The 23,806-nt window shown below is 37.6% G+C and overlaps 1 protein-coding gene across 1 annotated transcript in view; it reads right to left on the bottom strand.

The window, feature by feature from the left end:
* OPN3 (opsin 3) overlaps nt 1-23,806 on the bottom strand; it is a 57,306-nt gene that overhangs the window by 10,125 nt on the left and 23,375 nt on the right. The window contains 1 exon segment of the mRNA XM_057530699.1: nt 3,032-3,351. Coding sequence (XP_057386682.1) covers nt 3,032-3,351 — 320 coding nt within the window.

Raw genomic sequence — 23,806 nt, 5'->3', positions numbered from 1 at the left:
TAAAAACCCACAAGACCAAATAAATGAAGAGGAAATAGGCAAACTACCTGAAAAAGAATTCAGAGTGATGATAGTAAAGATGATCCAAAATCTCAGTAATAGAATAGAGAAAATACAAGAAACATTTAAAAAGGAACTAGAGGGCTTCCCTGTGGGGCAGTGTTTGAGAATCTGCCTGCCAATGCAGGGGACACAGGTTCGAGCCCTAGTCTGGGAAGATCCCACATGCCGCAGAGCAGCTGGGACCGTGAGCCACAATTACTGAGCCTGTGTGTCTGGAGCCTGTGCTCCGCAACAAGAGAGGCCGCAATAGTAAGAGGCCCATGCACCATGATGAAGAGTGGCCCCTGCTTGCCGCAGCTAGAGAAAGCCCTCGCACAGAAACGAAGACCCAATACAGCCATAAATAAATAAATAAATACATAAATAAATAAATACATAAATAAATAAAAAGGAACTAGAAGAACTAAAGAGCAAACAAACAGGAATGAACAACACAATAACTATAATTTAAAATACTCTAGAACGAATCAATAGCAGAATAACTGAGGCAGAAGAACAGATAAGTGAGATGGAAGATAAAATGGTGGAAATAACTGCCACAGAGCAGAATAAAGAAAAAACAATGAAAAGAATGGAGGACAGTCTCAGAGACCTCTGGGACAACATTAAGTGTGCCAACATTTGAATTATAGGTGTCCCAGAAGAAGAAGAAAAAAAGAAAGTGTCTGAGAAAATATTTGAAGAGATTAGAGTTGAAAACTTCCCCAACATGGGAAAGGAAATAGTCAGTCAAGTCCAGGAAGCACAGAGAGTCCCATACAGGATAAATCCAAGGAGAAACATGCTGAGACACACATTAATCAAACTAACAAAAATTAAACACAAAGAAAAAATATTAAAAGTAACAAGGGAAAAGCAACAAATAACATACAAATGTATCCCCATAAGGTTAATAGCTGATCTTTCAGAAGAAATTCAACAGGCCAGAAGGGAGTGGCAAGATATATTTAAAGTGATGAAAGGGAAAAACCTACAACCAAGATTACTTTATCCAGCAAGAATCTCATTCAGATTACTAGCCATAAAAAGGAATGAAATTGGGTCATTTGTAGAGACGTGGATGGATCTAGAGACTATAATACAGAGTGAAGTAAGTCAGAAAGAGAAAAACAAATATTGTATATTAATGCATATATGTGTAACCTAGGAAAATGTTACAGATGAACTGGTCTGCAGGGCAGAAATAGACACAGATGTAGAGAACAAATGTATGGACACCAAGGGGGGAAAGTGGTGGGGGTGGGTGTGGTGGTAGGATGAACTGGGAGATTGGGATTGACATATATACACTAATATGTATATAATAGATAACAAAAAAGAACCTGATGTATAGTAAATAAATAAAATAAAATTCAAAATTCAAAAATAAAAAAAGAATCTCAGATTCTACAGAGAAATCAAAAGCTTTAAGGAGAAGCAAAAGTTCAGAGAATTCAGCACCACCAAACCAGCTTTACAACAAATGCTAAAGGAACTTCTCTAGGCAAGAAACACAAGAGAAGGAAAAGACTTACAAAAACAAACCCCAAACAATTAAGAAAATGGTAATAGGAACATACATATCAATAATTACCTTAAATGTAAATGGATTAAATGCCCCAACCAAAAGACACAGACTGGCTGAATGGATAGAAAAACAAGACTTGTATATAGGCTGTCTACAAGAAACCCACTTCAGACCTAGGGACACATACAGTCTGAAAGTGAGGGATGGAAAAAGATATTCCATGCAAATTCAAATCAAAAGAAAGCTGAAGTATCAATACTTGTATCAGACAAAATAGACTTTAAAATAAAGATTATTACAAGAGACGAGGAAAGACACTATATAATGATCAAGGGATCAATCCATGAAGAAGATATAACAATTGTAAATATCTATGCATCCAACAAAGGAGCACCTCAATACATAAGGCAAATGCTACAGCCATAAAAGGGGAAATCAACAGTAACACAATTATAGTAGGCAGCTTTAACATCCCACTTACACTAATGGACATATCATCCAAATAGAAAATAAATAAGGAAACACAAGCTTTAAATGACACAGTGGACCAGATGGACTTAATTGATATGTATAGGACATTCCAACCAAAGATAACAGAAGACACTCTCTTCTCAAGTGCACATGGAACATTCTCTAGGAGAGATCATATCTTGGGTCACAAATCAACCCTTGGTAAATCCAATGTGGTTTTTCTCCAACTTATTGTAGTTTGGCTACAGGCATGCAGCAAACAAAGAGTTGGATTGAACCAGGGATTTGATTTTTTTCAAAATGAATGTGCATAAAAAAAGTCAGAACGTGAAAGTTGAGGATAATGGGGCATGATTTAAAATAATGCATGTGGCTAAGTGATTTAAAAGAGGTGAAAACTAGAGGGGCTTGGCAGAGTGAGCAAGAGACTGGAGAATTTTGATGAGAGAAAAGAGTAGGAAGAAGCAGTGAGTAAGGAAAACGTACATGGTTGAAGTTAGAAACTGGACTATGAAGTGTGCCCCAGTCTGTTACTTCAGACGCCTTCTTGCTAGCACCTAACAGGAAACCTGCTGTGGTCAGTTCTTGTCCTTTATGACTCAAAAGTGATTTCCAGACAAAATATCTGTACCATTCTCTAGTAGGTTTATGTGACTATTGGATGAATAAAATTATGGGAAGTGTGGAATTCCCTTTATTAGAGTTCTTAAATTCTAAGAATGCTTGAAGATGTAGGGGTTTTTTTGGTTGTTATTGATTTTGTCTGCCTAGAACCCCTTTCCTTCCTTTTTCTAGTTTAAAGAGTGACGAAGGGAGAGTAAATGCCATTCCTCATTGATCTTTTCAGAGAGTGACTCACAGTGCAAAATTTTATCAAGTGGGACGTCCCCTAGAGCTGTACCAGCTGTGGAGAAGAGTATGATTTTCTTTCACAGAAAATTTTCTACCCTGCACAGTTTGGAGGAGGGGCATTCATAGTCTTCAACTCACCTTTCGAATGGAATACAAAATATGGCCATAGCAATGAGCAATGACACCCACAGGTACCACCATGCAGCCAAGAAATAAGAAAAACACAAAGGAGGAGTCGCTGGCATCCTTGGATTTCCAATTCGCAGCGCAGCCTAGTACATGCACGGCCAGGATGTACCTGTTCCGGCCCAGGAGAGGTGCTCCTGGCCACACCAGTGAGTATAGCCAGGTGTAGGTAATGGCCCTCCAGGCCCAGGAAAAACTGATCACTCTGTTATGGATCATGCAAATCTAACGTTCACAGGCCAATGTAGTTAGGGTGATAATGGAAACAATACCTGCAAGAAGAGAAAGTGGGACAGCATAGCATGGCACTGTGGGGGTGGGCGGGGGTGGGAGGAGACAGGCAGAACAGAGCAATACATTCTCCGCTGGCAATACCTTACAGAGTATCTGGAACCAACAAGGTGCTCTAAAAGCCAAAATATCTTAATAGAGAGAATGCCTCATAGTCCCCAGGAAACTCAATTGGAAACATATTTACTCATAAAAGAAAATGTGGAATGGAAAATGGCATGTGAGTTATAGCAGGACAAAAATAAAAGCTCTAAAATCAGCTCTAGCCCAATGGTACAGCTGCTGTGCTAAATTTTCTGCCAAAGAGAAACTCTGGAGCGGTTCAGGAAGAGCCACTAAAAAAAAAAGTCTCTTTTGGTTTTGACTTCTCTCAGGTATCTGACTCAGCTATAGAGATAAAGTCAAAGTGGGTTCCACAAATGTGAACTGACCAAAGTGATGGTAAAATTACACAGGAGCTTTCCTAACCTACCTACTAGCAGTGTCAGCCTATGAACTTTCACATGCAAGACTGCTGACAGAGATGGAAGTCTTCTGTGTTCCTGTGTCTTCATCTATACTTTTATTTTGCAACAAATAGGTTTTAACAAGATTATTCATTTATTTCTCTGCCTCTCCCGAGAGAGCGATTTATTCACTCAATAAGCTCCTATTGAGCACCTGCTGTGTGCTGGGCACTGTGTCGACACTGGAGGTTCAATGATGATGGAGACTCAGAACTCCAGATGTCTGGAGGGGAGGCAGATGGGTTAAACAACTGTAAAACCATACAGGATATAAAGGTTACAATTCTGATACAATATATTGTGGGGTTCCTAGAAAAAGGCATTGTGAACAAGGCAAGAGAAGCACATTCCAGAAGAATGAAGAATTATGCACTGAAATATGGAGGCATTAAAGGACACAAAATGGTCTAAAAATGACGAGGATTCAAAGATACTGGGGCTCAGAGGATATAAAGGAAAGGTAAGGGCAGAAAGAGCAGATGAGGCCATAGTAAGAAAGGCTTTTAATTTCTTGCTAAAGTTTTTTTGTTTGTTCCTATTTTTCTTTTCCTTTTTAACTTTTTCCTGTTCAAAATAGTAAATTATAAATCCATTACACTGTCATGTGTAATGGATTTTTAAGCATAGAAGTGACAATGGTTAAGTTCTCCTTTTCCTCCTCCTTCCTTTTGCTCTGAAAGGACAGTCACTGGAAACACAGTCCAGTGCATGGAGACCATCTTGCAGGCTATTGCAATAGTCCAGGCAAGATATGATGGAGCCTGAATTAGGGTACCTTTATAAATATGAACAGTGAAGTCTGTATTCCAGAGACATTTAGCAATTAATATCAAGAGAATCATTCAGCTTCTTGAATGTGAAGAGGGAGGAGGAGAAAGGAGTCAGGAATTGCTTGGAGATTTCTAACCTGTCTGATGAGTAATGAGTAGTTAATGGAGGTAAAAACTACTACAAATTGTATGAGTAGATATGGGGAGAAAATGAAATTGTGAGATCCCTAGAATACACTGGCATAAAAATTTGTCAAATGAGTGCATCAAGAGTGGTTCTAGGAAAAGTGACTCTGTTGGAGAATGAAAGTAAAACTCTTGTCGTGATAATGGGTAGGAGTGTGGGGGATAGGTTTTCAAGGGGTCTGGGAGTGAGTCCCAGCCCCCAACTAAATAGCTTTCTAACTTTGGGCAATTCATAACATCTCTTTAGACCTCAGTTTTATTTTTGTTTTTATAAAGTTGAAAATCCCTTCACGTTACAAAGTTTTGTAATTCTGTAATTATAAAAGTGTAAAATGAAGAGTTCCTAGACTTGGAAATCAGTTGGCAGAAAGGAGTTAATATTCATTTATATCATGACAAATTTTTTGTTACAGGGACAATATTATTCCCAGTGTCTGATACATGTGCTAAATAAATGCTCATTGAATAAATGAGTGAATATTTAGTAAATACGTAAGTGACTGGAAGATTAAGTTTTGGCATATGGTAGAAGGAAATACTGCAGAAGATAGTGATATAATAGCAAATAATGGATTTAAATTTAAATGTAATAAGAAATTCTGGAGACAAGCAAAATATCAAGTTAGATATGTTGTCTTCAGAGCTAGCAAGCTATTTTCACCTTACTACATTTATTACTGAAAGACTGATATTATCTTTACTTTAACTGAGTATATTCATAGAAGAAAAACTAAAAATCTAAAGAGAATGACATAATAAATTGACTCTAATAAAATACTGTTGGTTTTATTTAATTTACAAACTTTCTTATTAAATATAATGACATTTAATTATATCCTTGCCTTTAAATATTAAAACGTAGTTTGACCTTCAATTTCAGTTAATTTACCTTGAGTATGATTTAATCCTTTACAGGCAAGGAAACTTGTTGCAAATAATTATGTTGTAGGTTAGCAAATCTCAGTATACCTTACAGATCAATAAATGTGCTTTTATGGTTAAAACAATAAACTGGTATAATTTTAACTTTCGTATATCCATTCATTTATTCATTAACTGTGTGTGTCAATCATGGCGCTAGAAAATTGACGTGAAGTGGTGAGTGAAACAAGTGTTTTGTGGAACTTATTACAGTCCAGTGGGTAAAAGAGAAGAGATAATAACAAACCAAAAAGCAAAACAAGTAAATTAGTGAAGTGCTATGAAAGGACAAGATAGTGCAGAGATAGAGAATAATGTGAGGTGAGGCAGGAGAGGGCATAAAGGGAAAGTTGGACAGGGTGTCAGGAAAAACCCAGGAAATAGGGAGCCAATATTGTGATACCAGAACACAGTTTACTGAATTTTCCCTTCTTATTATTTAGTTCAAAGCAATAAGAAATTTAAAAAATATAATATAGTTTTTGACCTTAACTGTGTCTTAGCAAGCACAATGGGCTTCAAGTCCTGAATTCAGTTGCTATTATTCAGTACCACGACCAGTGAGTATAGACCTAGAGAGAGCAAACTTTGCATTCCTCAGGCCCTCCCAACAGCACGGGTATATATAAGTAGCAGGCCTAGTCACACTGACTTAGTCTTGGAGGGTGATCCATTTGAACTGACCTATACTACATCCCTTTGTTGCAAAATATATGTCAGCTTCTTTTTTTTTTTACTAGCGAATTTCAATCCTGAGTCCAAATTACTTTCTATATTCTAATTGATTCCCAGATCTCACCCCAGGAGGATGAAAATGCATGGATAGTCTCACAACTATGTTACATGTACTTTTTAACTGATGTTAAGCCTAATTCTCTATTCCAGGTGACACTATGGGCAGGAAAGGGGAAGGTAACTGTTGCAAACTGGGCATCAGTTATGAGTCAAACCCCATGGTAATCACTCTATGTATGGTATTCCTTTTTTGGGGGAAAAAGAGGTCCGTAGCTCCAAAGGGTAAGAGATGGTGGAGACAGTTTTGAGAACCTGGGACTGACTTCAAAACTCGATTTTGTTGTTACACAACCTATTGTACTACAGGGCAACTTCTATTACCCCCCACAACTTCTATAGGGCTAGTGTGATGTCCCTGCTCCCCCTATAAAGCTGTGAATTGATCATGTATGTATTAAGTGCCTCTTACTCTGCTGAGTAGGTCTTGTAGGAGAAATCAGAGACATGTGGTCCCTACCTTCAAGGGGACTACAATATGCTTATAAAGCCAAGACTAACTCATATGCAACATTTAAGGACAATGTAAGATGGGCAATGTAAGATGATATGTAATCATATGTTAAGTTTATTGTGGAACAACAAACCAGAAAAATTAAATCCCACTGGATTGTTTTTTGGGGATGGTTTCATGAAGAGGTAAAAGTTAAGTTGGGTCTGAAAAGACTGACTACTTGTTAAGAAAAAAAAGTGTCAGGGAGGGCATTTCTGACTGGAAGGAGAACTTCTACAAAGGTAAAGCAATCCTCTTTGAATTCGTGTAAGAACCTCTTAGACTCCAGACATGTGGAGAGGTAGAAATGTTAGTCGTTACCAGGCTTGTACAAATCTGACCACACCTTCTGTGGCTGTCTGTGGTTCACAGCAGGGGTCTTCAATTTTTTTTCTAGTGTTTTTCCTAATAGAATTTTGAGAAACTATGTATACTCTCACATATTTAAAGAGATATATTTAAATTTTTTTTCACCTTAAGTTTAAAGAGTCATGTAATGTAAATATAATTTTAATAGAGAAGAACGTTTTGTATTCTATTACAAGTTAATCACTAAAGGAATGTTGCCTATAAGTTTAAACAATACATAATGACCCATCTCTGGGAACACTGATTCCCAGGTAATGAGTATTAAACTAAAATAACTTTGTTTAGCTCACAGGAAACATCCTGACCAGGCCTACCTGTGAATGACTGCAGGAAGGAAGAAATTAACACATCCCCTCCAGAAGCTGACTGGAACCAGGAAAGGTTTGACTTTACTCCCTCCCCTTTTAGTATAAAAGAAGCCTGAATTCTAACTCAGGCAAGATGGTTATTTGGGACACAAGTCCACCATCTTCTCAGTCTGCTGGCTTTCAAATTAAGTCACTATTTCTTGTCCCAACAACTCGTCTCTCAATTTATTGGTCTGTTGTGTGGTAAGCAGTATGAGCTTGGACTCAGTAACATAAACATTGAAAAATATATTACTTTACTCTTTAAGTATATCCAATGATTCATAAATGTTAGTAATTCCATAAACATACTTATATCTATATTTGCATATATATAATTACATGTCTATACACAAAAACACACACATGTAGATGATGAATCATTTAAACTCATATTTCCCTTCTGCTTTTCCCCTAAACATTTTTATAGCAGTTTATTTATTTATTTTAATTTTATTTTTTTTATACAGCAGGTTCTTACTAGTTATCTATTTTATATATGTTAGTGTATACATGTCAATCCCGATCTCCCAGTTCATCCCACCACCACCACCCCCCACCCCACTTTCCCCCCTTGGTGTCCTTATATTTGTTCTCTACATCTGTGTCTCTATTTCTGCCTTGCAAACAGGATCATCTGTACTATTTTTCTAGATTCCACATATATGCGTTAATATACCATATTAGTTTTTCACTTTCTGACTTACTTCACTCTGTATGACAGTCTCTAGGTCCATCCACATCTCTACAAATGACCCATTTTCAATTATTTTTATGGCTGAGTAATATTCCATTGTAAATATGTACCAAATCTTCTTTATCCATTCATCTGTCGATGGGCATTTAGGTTGCTTCCATGTCCTGGCTATTGTAAATGGTGCTGCAATGAACATTGGGGTGCATGTGTCTTTTTGAATTACGGTTTTCTCTGGGTATATGCACAGAAGTGGGATTGTTGGGTCATACGGTAATTCTATTTTTAGTTTTTTAAGGGACCTCCATACTGTTCTCCATAGTGGCTGTATCAATTTACATTCCCACCAACAGTGCAAGAGGGTTCCCTTTTCTCCACACCCTCTCCAGCATTTGTTGTTTGTAGATTTTCTGATGATGCCCATTCTAACTGGTGTGAGGTGATACCTCATTGTAGTTTTCATTTGCATTTCTCTAATTATTAGTGATGTTGAGCAGCTTTTCATGTGCTTCTTGGCCATCTGTATGTCTTCTTTGGAGAAACGTCTATTTAGGTCTTTAATCCATTTTTTGATTGGGTTGTTTGTTTTTTTGATATTGAGCTTCATGAGCTGTTTATATATTTTGGAGATTAATCCTTTGTCCATTTATTCATTTGCAAATATTTTTTCCCATTCTGAGGGTTGTCTTTTCATCTTGTTTATAGTTTCCTTTGCTGTGCAAAAGCTTTTAAGTTTCATTAGGTCCAAATTTTTATTTTTGTTTTTATTTCCATTACTCTAGGAGGTGGGTCAAAAATGATCTTGCTGGGATTTATGTCAAAGAGTGTTCTTCTTATGTTTTCCTCTAAGAGTTTAATAGTGTCTGGTCTTACATTTAGGTCTTTAATCCATTCTGAGTTTATTTTTGTGCATGGTGTTAGGAAGTGTTCTAATTTCATTCTTTTACATGTAGCTGTCCAGTTTTCCCAGCACCAATTATTGAAGAGTCTGTCTTTTCTCCATTGTATATCCTTGCCTCCTTTGTCATAGATTAGTTGACCATAGGTGCGTGGGTTTATCTCTGAGCTTTCTATCCTGTTCCATTGATCTATATTTCTGTTTTTGTGCCAGTACCATATTGTCTTGATTACTGTAGCTTTGTAGTATAGTCTGAAGTCAGGGGGTCTGATTCCTCCAGCTCCGTTTTTTTCCCTCAAGTTTGCTGTGGCTATTCGGGGTCTTTTGTATCTCCATACAAATTTTAAGATTTTTTTGTTCTAGTTCTGTAAAAATTGCCATTAGTAATTTGATAGGGATTGCATTGAATCTGCAGATTGCTTTGGGTAGTATAGTCATTTTCACAATACTTATTCCTCCAATCCAAGAACATGGTATGTCTCTCCATCTGTTTGTGTCATCTTTGATTTCTTTAACCAGTGTCTTATAGTTTTCTGAGTACAGGTCTTTTGCCTCCTTAGGTAGGTTTATTCCTAGGTATTTTATTCTTTTTGTTGCAATGGTGAATGGGATTGTTCCCTTAATTTGTTTTTCTGATTTTTCATTATTAGTGTATAGGAATGAAAGAGATTTGTGTGAATTAATTTTGTATTCTGCAACTTTACCAAATTCATGATTAGCTCTAGCAGTTTTCTAGTGGCATCTTTTGGATATCTATGTATAGTATCATGTCATCTGCAAACAGTGAAAGTTATACTTTTTCTTTTCCAATTTGTATTTTTTATTTCCTTTTCTTCTCTGATTGCTGTGGCTAAAACTTCCAAATCTATGGCGAATAATAGTGGCAAGAGTGGACATCCTTGTCTTGTTCCTCATTTTAGAGGAAATGCTTTCAGTTTTTCACCACTGAGAATGATGTTGGCTGTGGGTTTGTCATATATGGCCTTTATTATTTTGAGGTGGGTTGCCTCTATGCCCACTTTCTGGAGAATTTTTATCATAAATGGGTGTTGAATTTTATCAAAAGCCTTTTCTGCATCTATTGAGATGATCATATGGTGTTTATTCTTCAATTTGTTAATATGGTGTATCACATTGATTGATTTGTGTATATTGAAGAATCCTTGCATACCTGGCTAAATCCCGCTGATAATGGTGTATAAGCATTTAATGTGTTGTTGGATTCTGTTTGCAATTATTTTGTTGAGGATTTTTGCATCTATATTCATCAGTGATATTGGTCTGTAATTTTCTTTTTTGTAATATCTTTGTTAGGTTTTGGTATCAGGGTGATAGTGGTCTCACAGAATGAGTTTGGGAGCATTCTTTCTTCTGCAATTTTTTGGAAGAGTTTGAGAAGGATGGGTGTTAGCTCTTCTCTAAATGTTTGATAGAATTCACCTGTGAAGCCATCTGGTCCTGGACTTTTGTTTGTTGGGAGATTTTTAATCTCAGTTTCAATTTCATTACTTGTGATTGGTCTGTTCATATTGTCTATTTCTTCCTGGTTCAGTCTTGGAAGGTTATACCTTTCTAAGAGTTTGTCCATTTCTTCCAGGTTGTCCATTTTACTGGCATAAAGTTGCTTGTAGTAGTCTCTTATGATGCTTTGTATTTCTGTGGTGTCCATTGTAACTTCTCCTTTTTCATTTCTAGTTTTATTGATTTGAGTTCTCTCCCTCTTTTTCTTGATGAGACTGTTGCTTGTAGTAGTCTCTTATGATGCTTTGTATTTCTGTGGTGTCCATTGTAACTTCTCCTTTTTCATTTCTAGTTTTATTGATTTGAGTTCTCTCCCTCTTTTTCTTGATGAGTCTGTCTAGAGGTTTACCAATTTTGTTCACCTTCTCAAAGAACGAGCCTTTGCTTTTATTGATCTTTGCTATTGTTTTCTTTGTTTCTATTTCATTATTTCTGCTCTGATCTTTATGGTTTCTTTCCTTCTACTAACTTTGGGTTTTGTTTGTTCTTCTTTCTCTAGTTCCTTTAGGTGTAAGGTTAGATTGTTTATTTGAGATTTTTCTTATTTCTTGAGGTAAGATTGTATTGCTATAAACTTCCCTCTTAGAACTGCTTTTGCTGCATCCCATAAGTTTTGGATCATCGTGTTTCCATTGTCATTTGTTTCTAGGTATTCTTTGATTTCCTCTTTGATTTCTTCAGTGATCTTTTGGTTATTTAGTGACATATTGCTTAGCCTCCATGTGTTTGTGTTTTTTACATTTTTTTCCTGTAATTGATATCTAGTCTCATAGTGTTGTGGTCGGAAAAGATGCTTGATCTGATTTTAATTTTCTTAAATTTCCTGAGGCTTCATTTGTGACCCAAGATGTGATCTATCCTGGAGAATGTTCCATGTGCACCTGAGAAGAAAGTGTAATCTGCTGTTTTCGGATAGAATGTCCTATAAATATCAATTAAATCTATCTGGTCTATTGTGTCATTTAAAGCTTGTGTTTCCTTATTAATTTTCTGTTTGGGTGATCTGTCCATTGGTGTAAGTGAGGTGTTAAAGTCCTCCACTATTATTGTGTTACTGTTGATTTCCTCTTTTATAGCTGTTAGCATTTGTCTTATGTATTGAGGTGCTCCTACATTGGGTGCATACATATTTATATTTGCTATATCTTCTTGGATTGATTCCTTTATCATTATGTAGGGTCCTTCCTTGTCTCTTGTAACATTCTTTATTTTAAAGTCTATTTTATCTGATATGAGTATTGCTACTCCAGCTTTCTTTTGGTTTGCATTTGCATGGAATATCTTTTCCCATCCCCTCACTTTCAGTCTGTATGTGTCCCTAGGTCTGAAATGGGTCTCTTGTAGGCAGCATATATATGGGTCGTATTTTTGTATCTGCTCAGCAAGCCCGTGTCTTTTGGTTGGAGCATCTAATCCATTCACATTTAAGGTATTTATTGATATGTATGTTCCTATTACCATTTTCTTAATTGTTCTGGGTTTGTTATTGTAGGTCTTTTCCTTCTCTTGTGTTTTCCACTTAGAGAAGTTCCTTTAGCATTTGTTGTAGAGCTGGTTTGGTGGTGCTGAATTCTCTTGGCTTTTGCTTGTCTGTAAAATTTTTAATTTCTCCGTTGAAACTGAATGAGATCCTTGCTGGGTAGAGTCATCTTGGTTGTAGGTTCTTCCCTTTCATCTCTTTAAATATGTCATTCCTCTCCCTTCTGGCTTGTAGAGTTTCTACTGAGAAATCAGCTGTTAACCTTATGGGAGTTCCCTTGTATGTTATTTGTCATTTTTCCCTTGTTGCTTTTAATAATTTTTCTTTGTCTTTAATGTTTGTCAATTTGATTGCTATGTGTCTCGGCATGTTTCTCCTTGGGTTTATCCTGCCTGGGACTCTCTGCACTTCCTGGACTTTGGTGGATATTTTCTTTTCCATGTTTGGGATGTTTTCGATTATGATCTCTTCAAATATTTTCTCTGGTCCTTTCTCTGTCTCTTCTCCTTCTGCGACCCCTATAATGTGAATGTTGGTACATTTAATGTTACACCAGAGGTCTCTTAGGCTGTCTTCATTTCTTTTCATTCTTTTTTCTTTATTCTGTTCTGCGTCATTTATTTCCCTCCATTCTGTTTTCCAGGTCTCTTATCCATTCTTCTGCCTCAGCTGTTCTCCTATTGATTCCTTCTAGTGTATTTTTCATTTCAGTTATTGTATTGTTCATCTCTGTTTGTTTGTTCTTTAATTCTTCTAAGTCTTTGTTAAACATTTCTTACATCTTCTTGATATTTGCCTCCATTCTTTTTCCAAGTTCCTGGATCATCTTCACTATCATTATTCTGAATTCTTTTCTGGAAGGTTGCCTGTCTCCATTTCATTTAGCTGTTTTTCTGGGGTTTTATCTTATTGCTTCAACTGGTACATAGTCCTCTGCCTTTTCATTTTGTCTGTCTTTCTGTGAATGTGGTATTTGTTCCACAGGCTGCAGGATTGTAGTTCTTCTTGCTTCTGCTGTCTGCCCTCTGGTGGATGAGGCTATCTAAGAGGCTTGTGCAAGCTTCCTGATGGGAGGGACTGGTGGTGGGGGAGCTGGGTGTTGCTCTGGTGGGCAGAGCTCAGTAAAACTTTAATCCACTTGCCTGCTGATGGGTGAGGCTGAGTTCCCTTCCTGTTGGTTGTTTGGCCTGAGACAACTCAGCACTGGAGCCTACAGGCTCTTTGGTGGGACTAATCATGACTCCGGGAGGGTTCATGGCAAGGAGTATTTCCCAGAACTTCTGCTGCCAGTGTCCTTGTCCCTGCAGTGAGCCACAGCCACCCCCCACCTCTACAGGATACCCTCCAACACTAGCAGGTAGGTCTGTTTCAGTCTCCTATGGGGTCACTGCTCCTTCCCCCTGGGTCCTGATGCACACACTACTTTGTGTGTGCCCTCCAAGACTGGAGTCTCTGTTTCTCCCAGTCCTGTCAAAGTCCTGCAATCAAATCCCACTAGGCTTCAAAGTCTGATTTTCTGGGAATTCATCCTCCTGTGGCAGATGCTCAGTTTGGGACCTCTGACGTGGGGCTCAGTACCTTCACTCCAGTGGGTGGACTTCTGTGGTATAACTGTTCTCCAGTTTGTGAGTCACCCACCTAGTGGTTATGGGATTTGATTTTATTGTGATTGTACCCCTCCTACCATCTCACTGCAGCTTCTCCTTTGAAACTTTGGATGTGGGACATCTTTTTTGGTGAGTTCCAGTGTCTTCCAGTTGATGATTGTTCAGCAGTTCTGATATTCTTCTCCCCTAAAATGTTTATCCCAGTGTAATACATTCGTATGGTGAAAGATTTTAAATTATTTCCCTTATTCTTTTCTTCAACAAAAATATATTTGGAAATTGATTTTAAAATTTTCTGGATAGTAAGCCTCTAAGTGTTAAGGAAATCTGTCTTATAGATTACGTTTTCACTAAAATTTATATTAACATACAATTGATCAAAATATTTTGTTAAATATTAAAAAGAAAAAATTACAAATACATATCTCAAAATGATAAATACAGCTTTCCCTCACTGCAAAGAATATATCTATCCATGGGTTATTATTACCCATGCTAAAATAACGTAAGGTAAATTCTCCTCCTATTTTTCTATTTTTCTTGTTTATGAAGTTAAAGAGAGATTTCTTTTTTTTTTTTTAATTAATTTATTTATTTATGGCTGTGTTGGGTCTTCGTTTCTGTGCGAGGGCTTTCTCTAGTTGTGGCAAGCGGGGGCCACTCTTCATCGCGGTGCGCGCACCACACCTCTCACTATCGCGGCCTCTCTTGTTGCGGAGCACAGGCCCAGACACGCAGGCTCAGTAATTGTGGCTCACGGGCCCAGTTGCTCCAAGGCACGTGGGATCTTCCCAGACCAGGGCTCGAACCCATGCCCCCTGCATTGTCAGGCAGAGTCTCAACCACTGCGCCACCAGGGAAGCCCAAGAGAGATTTCTTGATCATATATAAATCCAGATGGTAATGGAAGTTTTGTTATAGTCAATTTTTATTGATTTTAAGAATATGTTTCTATATTGAATTACTTAAACTCTTCTGAATTTATGTGCCAAAAATCAGTGTTTATTTTCAAAAATTATTTTTAGTGATTTACCAACTACCGTTCAATTTTTTTAAAACAAATAATTGGAAACAACCTGAGTGTCATTCACTTCATCAAGATCTTCATCAATATTTTAAATCGTCCCTTTGCCATCCTGATTTTCCTCCCACAACCCCCGCTGGTAATACTCCACAGTTAAAGTTTATCTGAGAAAGGTTAGGAACTTGCCTTTCTGTGTAAAGCGGGAGAAAGCTGATTGAAAAAGGGAGTGCCTGGATAGTAAGTATGATTTCTAGGAAGAATACAAATGGAAGCTGAGAATTTAGAAACTGATTCTCATAAACCTATCCAGAGCCATTGGAAAGAGTTTATATTCCTCTAGCAGTATGCATACTCCAATTTGAAGACAACAGACTATAAAATCTAATCTCATTGTCATATTATCAAGACTGCTTACTACTATGAGGTATCACCTCACACCAGGCAGAATGGCCGTCATCAAAAATTCTACAAATAATAAATGTTGGAGAGCATGTGGAGGAAAAAACCCCTTCTACACTGTTAGTGGGAATGTAAGTTGGTGAAGCCACTATGGAGACCAGTATGGAGGTTCCTTAAAAAACTAAAAATAGAACTAACATATGATCCAGCAATCCCACTCCTGGGCATATATCTGGAGAAAAACATAATTTGAAAATATACATGCACTCCAATGTTCATAGCAGCACTATTTACAGTCTCCAAGACCAGGAAGCAACCTAAATGTCCATCGACAGATGAATGTATAAAGAAGATGTGGTACATATATACTCAGCCATAAAAAATAATGAAATAATGCCATTTGCAGCAACATGGATGGACCTAGAAATTATCATACTAAGAGAAGTAAGCCAGACAGAGGACAAATATCATATGATATCACTTATATGTGGAATCTAAAAAAAATGATACAAATGAAATTATATACAAAACAGAAATAGACCCACAAACATAGAAAACAAACTTATGGTTACCAAAGGGGAAAGGGGGGGAGGGATAAATTAGGAGTTTGGGATTAATATATATATACTACTATATAAAATAAATAACCAACAAGGACCTACTGAATAGCACAGGGAACTATGCTCAATACTTTGTAATAACCTATAAGGGAAAAAAATCTGAAAAAATAATATATGTATAACCGAATCACTTTGCTGTATACCTGATACTAACACAACATTATAAATCAACTATATTTCATTAAAAATTTTTTAAAAACCCCAAAACCAAACCAAAACAAAACAAAAACTGGCTGCTTTGATATTTCTGTTCCCTCTACCTGCAATTCTGACAAAAATCTCATAGTCTGAAGGAGAAGACAGACATGTAAACAACTAATTATAAGAATGTGATCAGTGCTAAAACTGAGCTGTGTCTGGGGAGCTGGAGAATGCAATAAAGGAAGTACTTATCTCTTTGCCTGGGGAAATACTGGGGAAGATTTTAAGAGAAAACAATATTTGAATTGATGCATGGGAGGGAGTTTATCAAGCTGACAAGCATGAGGATATTTCAAGACCAGGGATATCGTGTATACAAAAGCATGGACATGAAAAGAGGTATTCAAATGTTAACTCCATGCATCAGTTTGAGTCCAGTAAAGTTCTTTGTGATATAACTTGATTATGCACTATTTACAACATTTATCAACAAACATACATCATGCACACACAATATGCCAGGCACTGTGCTAGGCAATGGAAAAACAAAGACAAATTATAAACAGAGGAATAAATAATTATGAAAAAATTTGATAAATTCTATGATAGAGGAATGTTTTTGAGGCCAAAGTCCTGGATTCAATTCCAATTTCTATACATAACTACCATGACTCTGGGAAAATTAATTAACATTTCTGAACCTCAATTTGCTCACCGGTAAAATAAGAATAATTTTACCAAAACACTGTCTCATCGTGTGTGTTTGTGTGTGTGCGTGTGTGTGTTAAATGAGAATACAAATGTAGTTAGTAAAATGGTAGCATATAACGTATTATTATTATTGAATAGTTGAGTATCTGGGAGCAAAATTGCTTTAAGTGGTAGAAAGTTGGCAGAAGGCACAGGAGTGTGTAGAACTCTGGAGCTTAAATACGAGTTTATTAATATGTACAAAGGCTGAGAACCAAGTCATTTTCCCTCTTTGGCCACCAGATGTCCACATTGAACAGCTTCAATGGCCTAGACTCTGGTTAAGCAAGTTTACACTAAACAGAATAAGTGCTTAGAACAGGTATTGTTTAATCATGCCCCAGATCTGTTAATTCCTATGTGTTAGATAAAGTTAATATGACACAGTTCATGCGTTCAAGGAGCTCATGCTCCTTGAAGGAGGTGTAAGAAGAAACTCCAGGTGTGACAGTAGGAGGAAGAATATACATACAATTCAGGAGACTTTTCTCTGGGAAGCAGGCACGATCTGAATCTTGAATATGAATACCTTTTAACCAGGCAAATAAGGAGGGGGTGGGGGAAAGGACTGTCAATTGTATTCCAGGAAGAGGGAACAGTTTATGTAAACACATGGAGGCCTGACAGAACTTACACTATTTGGGTTCCTACAAATAATTCAATATGGTAGAAAAAGACTTCTAATAAGAGAGAAGTGAAAGACCAGGGACTGTCCCAGGAAGACCCTTAAACATCAGGCGAGGAGTTTGAAATGTATCCTGAGGGCTCTGACGAACCATTAAAATGTTGTTGTTCTCTTCTACCACTGTACAAGTCTAGAGAATTTTGTTTTATTTTCTTTTGGTTTTGCTTTTGCTGATTTTCCTTATGGAAAGTTCTTTCTGACTGCATTATGGAAAAAGGCTTATGGCAAGAGACAAGTCTGGTTATTGAGAAACCTACTGGAGCAATACAATCATAGTGATGGTGGACGGAACTGATGCAGTGACACTGAGGAAGAAGAGACGAGAAGTGTCCATACACTTTATGGATGTGAATCTTTGTTGGATGTGGGAATGAAGGAAGAATAAAATGATGGATAGTTGATTTGGAGAGGAAATTGGAGAGAGATAGATTTGGGAGAGAAGATGATTAGGGGATAAAGCACTTCATCATGGATTCTCTGGTGATTTTTGAACAAATCACTCAGTGGTCTGTGTTTCAAATTCTCTACCTATAAAATGGGGCAAACTGTAAAAACCTGCCTTGTGGCAGATAAAATCTTACAGATCATATGGTAAAAATCTTTCAAACTAAGTGGGTATACATTTTTTCCAAGCAATAAAAATTCCAGTTTTGTTCATTCAAAAACATTTTCTGATTTGTAAAAGTTTCAAAAGATGTAGTTTATTTCAGTCCACATAAAGCTATTTGAAGTTGCTTAATAAAAATACTTCTTTATTACATAAATGGTGGTTTCTACTCATATTTGAACAACATTAGAGGAAAACATTTAAAACATGCATTTAATATGCTTGAAAAAGTTTGTTCTCTTAGGAGAGTAACCAATTCTTCTTTGAAATCTTGTTTATGTTGTTTATTTGTTGAATAAGATTTCCCATCCCTTTTTACTTAATTAGCAATGATAATTTCAGCCACTAACACAGAGTGCTTACTATGTGTCAGGCACTGTTCTAAGCAATTTACCTTAGTTATTTTATTTAATCCTCACAACTCTGTGAGACATGAAGAAATTATCATCCCCATTTTGCAGATGATGAAACTGAGGCAAAAATAACTTACCATGGTCACAAGTTAATAAATAACAGAGCTGAGATTCAAATCATTCTGCTTCCAAAGTCCATGCTATGCTATACTCATCTTCTAATTTCCCTTTAAAAATTATAAAACAATTTTATACTAGTGAAGTAGGCTTTGCAGAAAGCATATTTAATCCATCTGTTACCTACTACCTATGTTCTGTAACTGTGTCTACTTTTGATATCAGAAGAGGTAATTTTTTAAACTCAACTTTTTTTTAGTTGAAGAATTTTAAAGGAAAATAGAGATGACCATTGTATAATGTTTCCCAGCCATTGTAATGAGCAATTCCATTTGATCAATAAAAGCAGTCCTTTCAAACACCAAAATGATGGTTGGTTTTTAGTATACATATTTTAGGCATTTACCAGATGTCTATATTAAGACAGAAATAAACGTTAGTTAATGATTCTTTCTTTTATAACTGCTTCCCTCCCTTTATGAAATGCCATTTTCCAACTATTTGTTCCAAAAACAAATTGATTATTCTTCATGTTTAGTATTCAAAGACTCAGTTCCATAAGAAACCCAGCACAGCATAAAACATAAAACTCTTTCCATGGATTAAAAAATTATGATTTCAGGTAAGCAGCTTAACCGAGATTTACTTTTTTTTTTTTTTTGAAGTCATTGGTGATTTTTTAAATTTTTATTAATTAATTAACTAATTAATTTATGGCTGTGTTGGGTCTTCGTTTCTGTGCGAGGGCTTTCTCTAGTTGCGGCAAGTGGGGGTCACTCTTCATCACGATGCGCGGGCCTCTCACTATCGCGGCCTCTCCTGTTGCGGAGCACAGGCTCCAGACGCGCAGGCTCAGCAGTTGTGGCTCACGGGCCTAGTTGCTCCACGGCATGTGGGATCTTCCCAGACCAGGGCTCGAACCCGCGTCCCCTGCATTGGCAGGCAGACTCTCAACCACTGCGCCACCAGGGAAGCCCCGAGATTTACTTTTGACTGCCATGCAGCCACCAAATGCTTGCTGTGCATTAAGAACTGGGAGCACCTTCACCAAAAGGGCCAATGCCTCCTCAGCAGAGAGTGATTCAACACAGCAGTCTCAGATCATGGTCTGTGGACTAGCTTCTCACTGTTGAAATGTCTGTATTATTGTCTCAGTTGTCCTCACTCATGCAACCCTTCACTGTGCTGGGGTTCAGGGAGGGCCACCCCAAAGTGTGCCTCAATGGCATATTGATTATTTTGAACTAAAGTTACTTAAGAAATGGCCAAGACAAGAGGAACACTCTAACCATCTCCTCTGTCTTCCTGAAAGCAGGAAATAAATCTTGCATGTGAAAGGCGTGCTCCCTGCATCTAGAGGGAGAAGGATACCTTGTCACCAGAGATAGGGAATTCAGGCCAAGAAGACTGTGTAAACAAACCTTGTTACTTCTTTCATTTACTACCCCCAGCCCAAACTGTGTTTAGATTTTTCACTTTATTGGGCACCCCAAAACTTTGTCCTCTCAATTTCTCTCAAATTTATTCTTTGTCTAAAAAGCATAAAAGCTGCCTGCTCAGGCCACTCCTTGGTCTCATTTCTATGAGACCTCTATGTAAATGATTAAATTTGTTTCTTTTTCTTCTGTTAATTCATTTTGTGTCAACCTTATTGTTAGTCCAGCCACAACAACTCAAGACGGGTAGAGGAGGGAAAGTCCCCCTTTCCTGACTAGTGGTATTTCGTATATATTGAAAAAGGGAGTGCATTTTTTTCCCCATTAAATCTAGTGATTTTTTTAAATAGGGGAGGCAGGGGGAACTAGTTGTTGATGCAGGTGGTAAAACACAGTGGACTGTCTGTGTGTGTGTCCCCTCCTCCTGGGCTACCCTGGGCATCTGCACAGTAGACTGGAAATCATTCCAGGCTCATCTCCGCCCTGCAGTCTTTGATTCATTCAATATCATCACTTCTCGGCCTCTGACCTCTCTGGCTTCAAACTTGGCTCCTTGTCTTCCTATGGCCCCATTTGGACAGATAACCCAATTTTAGACTGTTTCCTTTGCCTGTTATTTGAATTTAAGGTTTGTTCCCCCCCTTCCCCCTCTCCCCCCCCCCCCCCCCCGGTAATTGCTTAACTCCATGCACCGTAACCAAAGGAAAGGAGTGCCCTATCTTTGGATAGGGCATCATTAGAACTTACTCCATGCTTATGTTCCTGCTTGTCAGGGGAGGACATTGAATAAGATAGCTCACAATGGGGGAAATGGGATAATTACTACACTAAGAGACTCAACAAATGCCCATTGTGACCAGTCTACAAGTCCAGTGAAAAAGGACAGTTTGAATATATAGTAACTTCTCTGTCATATTACTTAAGATTCAGAAGAGTGACAAACACAAGCAACAGTGGGACAAAAGTCTGGAAAACAGTCAGATGGAAACACTGATATATTCTGATATCTCAGTTGTGCATTTAATCCTAATTCAACTACACTTGTAGAATGGGTATGGTACCACAGGTAAAATGGGAGGCATACACTTAGTTTTAACCACTCAATCAAAATTACTCCTTGAACACAGCATTCTAGACCTTATGATAATTCACCACAATGTACTCAAGAAAACTGTAACAGAGAATGTTCTGTTCGCAGGACCTTGACTCTGACCCACTTTAGGAACATGTTTACTTGCTTAATTTTCACTCTTGTATTTCCCCTATCTCATATTTTCATTTAACACCAACAGAAGGCTTTTCTTCTAAAATATTTCTATATTCATGTCTGTGCTTCACACCACTCCCATTATTCTAGTGCAGGCTCACATCCCACAGGTGATCGTTCCGACCTATTTCCTCATTGATATTTTTTCTTTGCCTGACCTCTATCATCCTCTCGTGCACCAGATACCAGTTTGAGACTGGACTCAGTTTATGTGCCATCCTACATCTCCTTGACCCAGCTCACAAGCCCCTCTCCTAACCACGGGCCTTGAACATTTGCCTTGCTTTAAAGCAATGGTGGTTCCATGACTACAGTCACCAAGCTACAGCTCCTACTGCTGTAACCACCATAGACCTACTTGCAGTACCAACCTGTACTTTTGCCCTCACTGGACTGGACCTACAGAGACTCTGGCTTCCCTAGCTGCTGCCTGGACACAGCCAACCCAACCCAGAAGCAAGGGGACATTAACACATAATGGAGCAGACTTGGATGAATATGAGTCAGGAGACAGGAAGGACTGAAATTAAATTGCTTGCACTCTTCTCTAACTCCATGGGTTTCATACAGCCTCTCCAACGATGTCCTGCAAGATGAAGCAATCAGCTCTTTTTGTGAAGCTGTGGCCAGCTTGGCATTGTATCTTTTCATATTTGACTGCCTTTTTTCCATGCCTCTTCCTCTGTTCTCTCATTCTTGAGTCCCTGGGAATATACCCCCAATAAATCATTAGTCCTTATGCTTTGCCTTAGGCATTATTTTGGGAAACTTGTGCTAAGATAATCATCTTAAGGTTCTCTGTAGCAAAATGATCTGCAAAGCCCCCTTTGCTTAACATTCTGCTTTCAAGGAACTCTGCATATTGCTTCCACTATCTCGTGAACCTTCTCTTTCACCATTTCTAACTTCTTTAGTGCATGCTACGCTCTGCTCATATACACAACACAAAGAGACTATACCTTCATGGCTGCTGTTTATTACCAACCATATTTTGGTACAGTTCAATATAAACCCACATCTGCAATCAAGTTATCAACACCCTTAGGTGCTGATAGGTAGGGACCATGTCTTTTTGTATCCTGACATCTTCCTTGGCACCTGGAATAGTTACCAAGGTATTATCATATATTTATTGATGATAACAGTTATCTATACCATGTTTCTTCTCAAATAAAGAATAAAAACCCTGGAGCAAACATGGTCACCCCTGTAAATTAACCAAACGTTAAGGTTGTCACCTATGCTTAGAAATAGTCACAGTCCAATTTCAATGAAAAGGAAAAATTTTCCTAATGGAAAGTAGCAACATATAAGTTAGGAGAAATAAAACAAGCCAACTTCCTGCACTTTTCCCTAAGGGATTCCCTTTTCAGCTTGAAACAGTATTTGACACTTAGCACGATTTAATTTTTGACTATTAAAAAGACCCTGTAAAATATTCATTTTTATGGACGATGGGAAGTCAAATGGTATTCTCATTAGATTTGTCATCTCTTGTTCTCCAAACACAATAATAAATTGTAACACCTTATTTCATATGGTATTTTATATTTTTCAAAGTACATTGCATATGTTTTTCTCAACAGATCTTCACAGACATGTGAAGCAGAAAAGGCTTATTATCCCTATTGAATAAGAGTGTGGGGAAAAGAGGCTGAGATTAGTGACAGATGGTGTGACCTTAGCCTAAGGTCACAAGATTAGTAAAGTTTTGCTTGGAGGAGAACCCAGGTCTTCTGACTGCTAGTCCAGAGCTCTATTTGGATTCTCCCTGGAAAGATCTGATAAAGCGAGTTGGTTGTGATGAAGAGAAGCTTGAGGTCTTTTTAACTCTATGAAAAAAATTCAACTCATGAATACATTATGGGATAGCCATGTGACCGCATGTCTGCAATGACAATTCTAGTTTCTAAGTGTTCCTTCCTGGATTACTAACCTGGCACCAAGTGAAGAAAATCTGAGATACCTTGGAAGAGCAAATTAACAATATGAGGACATCTCAGAGGTACAAAATTAAATCTTAATTCAGTCATTTATAATTTACAAAGCTCTCAAAGGAGCTCAGAGTTTAGGTTTTAGAGCAGGTGGTAACACACTGGTTCCATTTTAAGTCAAATGGAGAGTATTAAAATACAGCCAGTGTCCCTTTTCTCTCAAGAATGAATATAGCACACTGTTATAATTATGTATGTGTGTGTGTGTGTTTGTGTGTGTGTGGGCAAGTAACTAGTCGACTAAATAATGTGATATGAGATACCACAGGACCATAAAAGGAGAATGGGAAAAGAAGATAGGAAGCTTGTCAGAATGTGTTGAGGAAAACCATAATTGTTATATCCTGGGCAGTACAATGCTGGAACAAAATGCTTGAAGTTTAAAATACACATTTGTGAGGTGGTAGCATGTACAGTAAAGCCCATTTTGAACTTGACTAGTGTGGGACAATTTGGATA

Source organism: Balaenoptera acutorostrata, chromosome 1 (genome assembly GCF_949987535.1).
Source record: "Balaenoptera acutorostrata chromosome 1, mBalAcu1.1, whole genome shotgun sequence".
Taxonomy (NCBI): Eukaryota; Metazoa; Chordata; class Mammalia; order Artiodactyla; family Balaenopteridae; genus Balaenoptera; species Balaenoptera acutorostrata.
This window is presented reverse-complemented; position numbering and strand designations above follow the sequence as displayed.